Here is an 8773-nt window from a genome sequence, read left to right on the forward strand (position 1 = left end):
AGTCAGAAAAAGGTTGTTCAATATTTTTCAATTAATTCTGAATTCCAAATAAGAAGTGAAGCCCATGGATACTTGACTTGAACTAATTATAAACTTCATAGAGAATTTGTGCTATGCATTTTCTATCAAACAAAATATTCTCCTCTATATACAGTTAATTTTATCCTTTATGCTTACAAATACACTGGCAGAAACTGAATTGGTTCCATTTCTTTTTACTAATGGACCCATAATCCTGAGTTTTAGCAGAGTATATTTAGAGACTATGTTTCCAAACTTTCCTTGCAACTAAAGAGGGCAGCCAGTAGGATGGAAGAGGAAGTGATATGTAACTTCCACATCCCATTAGTATAAGGAATCTGCTTGCCCTCCAGCCTCCTTTCTCCCCTTCTTGAGGGCCGGTGAGGGTAAGCTGACTTCACCTATACATGTGAAGGCACCTCCCAAAGGATGACAGAGTAACAAGATAGAAGAAATCTGGGTCCTTGGTGTCCTTGTAGAGGAGAATCATCCATCCACCTGGGACCACCTGCCTTTAAGAAAGAGAGAAATAAATGTATGGTTTATCTGAGCCACTGTATTTTAGAGTTGTGTTAGTACTTTAAATAATGTGCAGATCTCACAGTTGGCACTGTACTTCCCATATGCTATGGTCTAGAACATTCATCCAATCGCTAAACTATTTATTAAGTACATATTATGTACCAGCCCTGCTCTAGGCTCTGGCCATACAACTAAACCAGGCTTGCAAAGTCCATGGTTCTAGTGCCCATCTCCTAGCCAGATAGGAAGGAAGCTGATAGCAAGTTGGCCTGTATATGTTTTCTAGCCATCAATAAGCAATATTTAACTTATAAGTGGTTTACAGGTATCTTTCATATCATCCACTGGATTTATTCTCTTTAGGAAAACTTGGGAGGCTTTGCTCTTGGGCTTTACATTAAAATACAGAAAAATCATCGCTCAAGCAAATCTTTCTAAAGCTTCATTGTTATGGCAGAAGTCTGTGGCACACGTTTCTATTACGATTTTCATTTCATGTGGCAGCTCTTTCTGCAGTAGTGACAACGGAAAGGAGAGATTCTACATTAAATGGGAGAATGCAGGATTGTTCGATTTTTCCTCCTCTCTTTCCTAATATTAAGTAGATCTAATAAAAAATATCCTAGAATTAGAAGACTTAGGAGAACATTAAACTGGATTTGTAAAGTTTTTACCTCTCACTATATGCCTGAGTTTTTTTCAGCCCACTTGCTCATTAAGGTAAACTCTGTCCTTCATGTGCACAGACTTGCCTGCTTTCAAAGTTGTGTTATGGAGCATGTCTGATTCAAGATTACCTCTTGGGTCTAAAGAACCATGGTGAGTCTTTCTTTAGACTTGTATGTTGTTTGCCAGCTTTAAATCTTAGTGTTGTGGCATCTGACCTACAGTTCATTGAATTACATGTGAAAAGAGAGGGCTTTAAATCTTAGTGTTGTGGCATCTGACCTACAGTTCATTGAATTACATGTGAAAAGAGAGGGTTAGAGTATGATGAACACCAAGAGGACTTCTTTTTTAAAATATATATATATATATTGTTGATTTTTTACAGAGAGGAAGGGAGAGGGATAGAGAGTTAGAAACATCCATGAGAGAGAAACATCGATCAGCTCCCTCCTGCACACCCCCTAATGGGGATGTACCGGCAACCAAGGTACATGCCCTTGACCGGAATCGAACCTGGGACCTTTCAGTCTGCAGGCCGATGCTCTATCCACTGAACCAAACTGGTAAGGGCAAGGACTTCTGATAATTGAATGCATTTATGAACCATTGATCATAAATGATATCAGGCAAAGATGAAAGCAACACTTCACATTACCATTATTGATCTCCTTAGCTAGCCACCAATCTCACTCACTAGTACTACAATCACTCCGGAGGCCAAAATAATAGGCCAGCACAGTTAAAATTTAGTACAAGTAATGGGACATAATGGTCACTTTACAGTAAATTAAAATTTAATAAAATAACCCTGGGCAGTGTGGCTCAGTAGTTAAGAGTGTGGGCCTGTGTCAAAGGGCTGGGTTGCAGGTTTGTTCTCTGGGGGGCACATGCGGGAGGCAACCAGTTGATGTATCTCTCTCACATAGATCTCTCTCTCTCTCTCTCTCTCTCTCTCTCTCTCTCTCTCTAGATGTTCTCTCTTTCTCCATTACTCCCTTCCAATCTCTCTGAAAAACAATTGAAAAGATATCCTCTGGTGAGAATTAACAAAAACAAAATTTTTAATAAAATAGAGTCAGATTTCAGGAGGCTTTTGAGCAGAAGATGAAAATCAATTGGTCAGCAATACACAAGGGTACAGTGACAATTAAGTGGAATAGACAAAGAGGTGCAGATTTGCATACAAAGTCAGCACATTGTTGTAGCTGGTGGTTGCCATCAAATAAAAAGAATGACACATCAAGAAGTGCTCATTAGAAGTGGAGAAAAAAGAGAGAATTGGCAGTCTGGCCAATTTGCAAACCTATGTGCCTCCTGGACAGATAATGGGCAGTATGAGAAAATAATTAAAGTTTGAATTTAGAGCATATTTTTCTTCCCTGGGAAAGAGAATGTGAAGTCCTTTCAAAAGAAGCCTGTGATGTTTTCCTTCTCATAAAAGATAAAGCAAATTATTCCATCCAAAGCAACTGAGTCAAATTTGAACTTCCTGAAAATTTACCAGTAGATAAACCAGGATTTAAGTTCAAGGACACATTCCATGCCTAATCTTCATTTTACAACTTTGGAAGATAAATTTTCCTCTGCACTGAAATCTTTCAGAGATAGCCCTTTTTTGAAAAACAAATTGTTAGAAGTGTGCAACAAATTGGCCAGATGCCTCTGGGGCATACACACTCTCTTAAAAGAAAGGTAAGAACTTCTAATAACGACCTCATGCTTTCAAACCACAAGTTTTCTGTCTAGTGCTTTGAAACAGTAATGTTCAAAGTATTTTTCTTGTTATTGAAAGAGTTCATACAGTTTCTCCAACGTGCTTCTCTTCTCACAGAATGTAGTTTATATTTGGGGAGAATTTGGCACAGCTTTAGTTACAGCTTCACTGATTTCCTTAGTAGAATCCAACAATAAGTCATCTCCCTCACCCATTTGTCCTGTAGTGTTTATTAGCAGGAATAGACACAAAATGTCAAAAGAAAAAAATATTACTCATATTAATCTACTTTCTTCACGACTTCACATCAAGATACCTAAATAACAGCCTTCTTCACAACTTGCTCCCAAACTGGCATCCATCCCTTAGGAAGTTTTTGCAAACACCCCCAAAGTTCATTATCAACTAACTTACCCTTCCCAGCCAAAATGTATCACTGCAGGATAAGTGTATTTAATTCTTGCTTATCTAAATAATAATAATAATAATTGCTAGGCACAAAAATCAGCATGTGGCATGAAGCTAGTTTTGTTCCCTTCTAGAAATTGTTTTTAAGTTGCAGACCTTGAAAATTAGCCAGCAGAAATCTATTCAGTGGTATGGATTACTATGATTGCTACTATCCCCCAGACAGCCTGACTGGCCTATATACTCAGGTGTAGCAGAAAACCACACCTTCTCCCTTTCCCCCCAAAAAGAATGACTCCAAGAAGCAAAACCTTTACAGCTTCGTAGCCTGGTGTACAGTAAGGCCATCATTCTGATTCTTAATCATTATCCCATTCCAGAGCCTAAATAAATACATTTTCTGTGGTTACTTTGCATATATCTCATGAGCTACACACACACACACACACACACACACACACACACACACACTCACACGTTTCATAAAGTATTGGCCAATACCCATTTCACATAGTTCTTTTAGCCTAAAAATAACGTTAACTTTCATGTCTTACCAAGACTGAGAAAAGGGAGGGCAAATCAAAGAAAACTAGTCTGGGAATCAGTGGGGGGAAATTTAACAGGCCTGCTGGGTGTTCTCTTAACACTGTCTTGGCTCTCAGATTAAATTATTAGACTTTCTGCGTTCTAGGACTGGGTCACTTGTGCATGAGGACAAAGGCAACTTCAACTTGATATTTCTGTCATCCCTGCTGTGGGAAGAGTCTTTTTCCTGGTTTATAACATCAATCACCCTCGCAATAAATCTTGGTGGTGGATATGGTCATTTAAATCTCCACCTGCACAAACAACAGAAAATAAGAGAGCTCATAAATCTCTACACTGGTGATTAACAAATTTTGAATCCTAGGCAAAGATATTATGGTGGTATGGGGGGGGGGGTCTCACTAATTCATTAATAAAGACTGATTTGCTGACAATCTGTTTAGTTTACAGCATAGGGGGAAAGCAAACAAGACCCTGCTAACAAAACAAAACGTTAGAGGTTAGCGAATTCCCAGCTGAGCCCAGGATTAGAGATATGATATCTTAATGTAGGAGAGGGGCACAGGCTGCCGGCCAAAAGCTCAGATGCCACGCTTATGCGCTGCTTCAGCCCCTCATCTTCAGTGCCTAATTGCAGGGAAACAAAACCCAGGGAAGTACTAGTAAGAGGGATTCAGGCATTCAGTCTATCCAGTTTCATCTCATCAATTTCATTCCAGCGCTTGGTTTCTGGTTCCCCTTGCTTTCTTACTCCCCAGATTTTCTTATGATCTAGTAAAGATGGTCCGGGCTGGGGTCAGGAATGGAAAAGAACCTTTCCCAAAGGGATAATACTGTTTAGTGTTTTTTGGAATGTCAGCTTCACGTGAGGATGTGAAGAGAGGCAAAGGCAGCAGCATTGGGAGGGAGAAAACAAGAAGTCTCGGACAAGGTGATGTCTGAAAGCGACTGATTCTTGAGACAATATGAAATACATTCTAGAGAGAAATCTAGGGGAAAGTTTTTAATTCCGTTAAGAAAAGGTTATCACCACACACTCATGTTACCCCACCTCAGTCCCCTCACTCCCACTAGGTGTGTGGCTGCCTGTGGGTGTGCAATGGTGGTGTGTTTGTGTACACCCAGGCAGTTCCTTGATATCTTTAAAGTGACCAGGGGCAGGTGAATTTTTTGGTATTTTCTCTGACATCCCCCTAAAGATTCTCCGAAGAGCTTGTTTCTTCATTTACCCCAGTTGAGGCTGGAAGATCTCTTGATAAGACTGTTGTAGTCTTACAGGGTGTTGGCAAGAGGTCAGCTCATCTCTGCCTGGATTCTAAGTGGCGTTTTCTTTCCAGGGGGAGGCAAGAGGGATGCTTGCGAGATTCATGGGTGGAAGACACAGAAAAAAAAAAAAAAGATCTGGTCATTTTCCTAAAGTTCGCTATGTACAAGCAGCTATGACCTCTTAGGGGGGAACGCAGGCCTTAGGAGATGGGCGGATGAGCGCTGGAGAGGGGCTGTGGGTGCGCCCCGCTCCTCCTAGGCCCAGCTCCAGGGGGAAGAAGGTGTTGGTGTTTCGTGTTGCCGTTGAGTAGATTTACATTACAAGTTGGAAACCAGGGCCTGTGAGTGACAGTTTCCCTCAGGTCGGGAAAGGGGTCTAAGAGCGTCGCTGGGGCCTGGTAGGCCCCTCCCCTGGGCTGCAAGGATCCGCCTCTCTATTCCCCAGATAAATTCCTAGTGTCCACCAAATTCCTCAGCGCTCTCTCACACTCCTCTAGGCCACGGCTCCGGGGCTGGGGGAGCAGAGCGTCGCTTTCCTTCCCTAAGAAGCCCTGGCCCTGGCGGTTCCTTCTGCGAAGGGGAACGGGGTGCGAGACCCAACCAGACCCCCATCTCCAGCTCCCCACACGCGGTGGCTGCTCCACACGGCACACTAGGGGGGCCCACTGGTTTCCGGGTCTCTCTGTCCTCCCTCCCTTCCCTCTCTCCCTCTCATCCTCTCCCGCAAACATGTCCACCGGCTCCCTCAGCGACGTGGAGGACCTCCAGGAGGTGGAGATGCTGGACTGCGACGGGCTGAAAATGGACTCGCACAAGGAGTTTGTGACTTCCAACGAGAGCACCGAGGAGAGCTCCAACTGCGAGGCGGGGTCTCCGCCCAAGGGCCGCGGCGGCCTGGGCAAGAGGAGGAAGGCGCCCCCCAAGAAGAGCCCCCTGAGCGGGGTCAGCCAGGAGGGGAAGCAGGTCCAGCGCAACGCGGCCAACGCGCGCGAGCGGGCCCGCATGCGGGTGCTGAGCAAGGCCTTCTCCAGGCTCAAGACCACGCTGCCCTGGGTGCCCCCGGACACCAAGCTCTCCAAGCTGGACACGCTCCGGCTGGCGTCCAGCTACATCGCCCACTTGAGGCAGATCCTGGCTAACGACAAATACGAGAACGGGTACATCCACCCGGTCAACCTGGTAAGTTCCCCGGGGCGGCTGCAGCCGGGCGGGGAACCCCCCCCCCCCCCCCCCCCCCCCCGCCGCCCAGGTGCCCGCGGTGCTGTCTGCGCGGAGCGTGAGCGCGGGGCCGGGACTCCCGCACCTCCGCTCCCTCCCGCCCAGCGCCTCCAGGGACCGTGGCGGGAGATTCCCCCCCAACGCCCTCGCTCTCTGCCCTGCAAGCCGCCGGAGCAGGGGTGATTTATGCAAGTGTTTGACGTGGCAGCCCAATTAGGAGTGTGCAAGTGGACTGAGCTGGCAAAGAGGAGGATCCCCTTGCACCCGCGCCGTGAGGGCTCGAGTGCAGGGACTGGTGCGGGACGGGACGGGGAACACTGACCAGAGTTCAAGGGGCATTTTATTAATCCCTTTATTCTTCCTTTAGCTAAAGGGTAGAACTCGATTTCCCCCTCCAGCTCTTGTAAATAAAACCACCCAACTCTCGTTTCTTTCTCAAGCACGTATAGGACCGTTAGACATGGACACATCATGTCCCCCACAATTGTCATGTAAGCCCTCAACCACTTAAGTATTCTGCGCTTCGCCTGTAGGTGGGTTGACATTTTTAAATCCCAGAAGTTCTAGCAAAAACCAGCGTCATTAGTACATTCTCGCCAGTACGGGTGTAATAAATAATATTGAAAAGGTCACTTTCATCCAAGATTTAAGAACATTTTAATTTTTTTTATTTTTAAAAGTAATGCTCATTGAGCCTAATGTTTTTCTCAAATGCATTTTACTGTGAAAGAAATATAGTTGGTCCTTTTTTTCATTTGATTTGATTTTCAAACGTGCAGGCACCGAAGAAAAACAACACTTCCTAGCACCTCTGTTTGTGTCTGATAAGAAGGAGAGGTTTGCCTCTTACAAGCCGTCTTATCTGCCAGCGCTAGCGAGAGAGGTTTGAAGATTTGAATTGTCTTCTCACCGAGTTAGTTTCAGAATTTGGGGGGGAGGGGTGCAAAACCACATTTTGCCTCGGAAAAAAAAAAAAATTTTCCCCTCCAATTAAAAGTTCGTTTTTCCGAATGAGTCCATAGCTTTTTAAAATCTGGAAGTCAAATGAAAGTAGTGCCTTCATTGACATTTTACTGCTGCCTTTATCTTGGAACAAGAAACTTCCGTGAGCTTTATTCTAAAACGCCGAGGAGAGGGGAGAAGGCTGTCCTGGCTCAGCCCAGTAGGAAGATGATCTTAAATAACATATGAGTGTATATTCTTTCATTAGTATTTTTTTTTTTTTTTTGCCTTCAGAGGTAGAGATTCATTCGGAATCTGTGGCCAAAGCCCGCATGTGTGCTGGAGGACAGGAAAGGCGGCAGGGGGAAGATAGATGGGGCTGAAAGCTGGGGGTCCAGGAAACCTGACCGCGGCCTCAGAAGCGGGGCGAGGCGGGCGCGTCGCCTCCAACCCGGGCCTCTCCGGCGGGAAGTCCTCCGGGCTCCCTGCTCGGCCTCCGCCCTGCGCCGTGCACGGGCCTCTGTGGGCTTAGCGAGGGGCCTCCTCTCTTGGGTTTCACTTTGCCCCCAAGACGTGGGATCTCCTCTTCGCTCTGCCTCCCCGAGCTGTGCCCGGAGCCAGCGCCGCGGTTCGCTGGATCCAGCCACGAGGCTCCCTGGGACTCCGAGTGAGCCGCAGAGATCGCGGGTCCGGGAGGCTCCCTGCCGGCCCCCACCGCGCGCTCTGCCCTCTCCTTCCCTCTGGGCCTCGGAACCCACCCCATCCCTCCTCCACGGCCACTGACCTCCTCCACTGTCTTCTCCCCTGCAGACGTGGCCCTTTATGGTGGCCGGGAAGCCAGAGAGTGACCTGAAGGAAGTGGTGACCGCGAGCCGCTTGTGTGGAACCACGGCGTCCTGACCTTGGAGGTGCGAGTGTGGGAAAGGCGCGCTCCCCTCCCGGGGGAAGAGCCCCGCGAAGGCGACCCCTGCCCTCCCTGCTCTCTGCCTCTGCTTCCCCCCGCCCCGCCCAGCTCCTCTCCCCGGCCCACCCTGCGAGAACACTTTACCGCGACGAGGAGATTCGTTTCCAAACCCGAGGAGATCGGTTGTGCTTCCAACGATTCCCATCTATTTAACTTTATTCCTGGTACCGAGAATGACTCTGGGAGCCTTGCTGGTCCAAGTGCAATATGTAATTATAAATATATGAATAGCTAATAAGAGCCTATCGATGTGTATCTTTGGTACAATATGTTGTAAAGTGTAGATCATAGAATAGCTGACTTTGACAGTCACATTTATAAAGTAATTCACTCAAAGATATATATATTTTTCAAACAAGTTTTTCTACTTTTGAAAATAAATCTCTCTTTATATTGCTAAAAGCCCTGACATTGGTGTGATTTTAAAAAAAATGTTATGTGGCATAGAAAAGTGAAGAACTACGGAGAAGCTTGATAATAATAAAAATGGTTCTTTCGCGCCT

At 46.0% G+C, this 8773-nt stretch overlaps 1 protein-coding gene across 1 annotated transcript; it reads left to right on the forward strand.

Moving 5' to 3' along the window:
- The first annotated feature begins 5598 nt into the window (after positions 1–5598).
- Positions 5599–8510, forward strand: TCF21 (transcription factor 21). Its single transcript, XM_079781046.1, has 2 exons — positions 5599–6325; positions 8117–8510. Exons 1-2 carry the CDS (start codon positions 5876–5878, stop codon positions 8204–8206), a joined length of 540 nt encoding a protein of 179 aa, XP_079637172.1. The 5' UTR covers positions 5599–5875; the 3' UTR covers positions 8207–8510.
- The last annotated feature ends 263 nt before the right edge of the window (positions 8511–8773 follow it).

Source organism: Cnephaeus nilssonii (assembly GCF_951640355.1).
Source record: "Cnephaeus nilssonii genome assembly, chromosome: 9".
NCBI lineage: Eukaryota > Metazoa > Chordata > Mammalia > Chiroptera > Vespertilionidae > Cnephaeus > Cnephaeus nilssonii.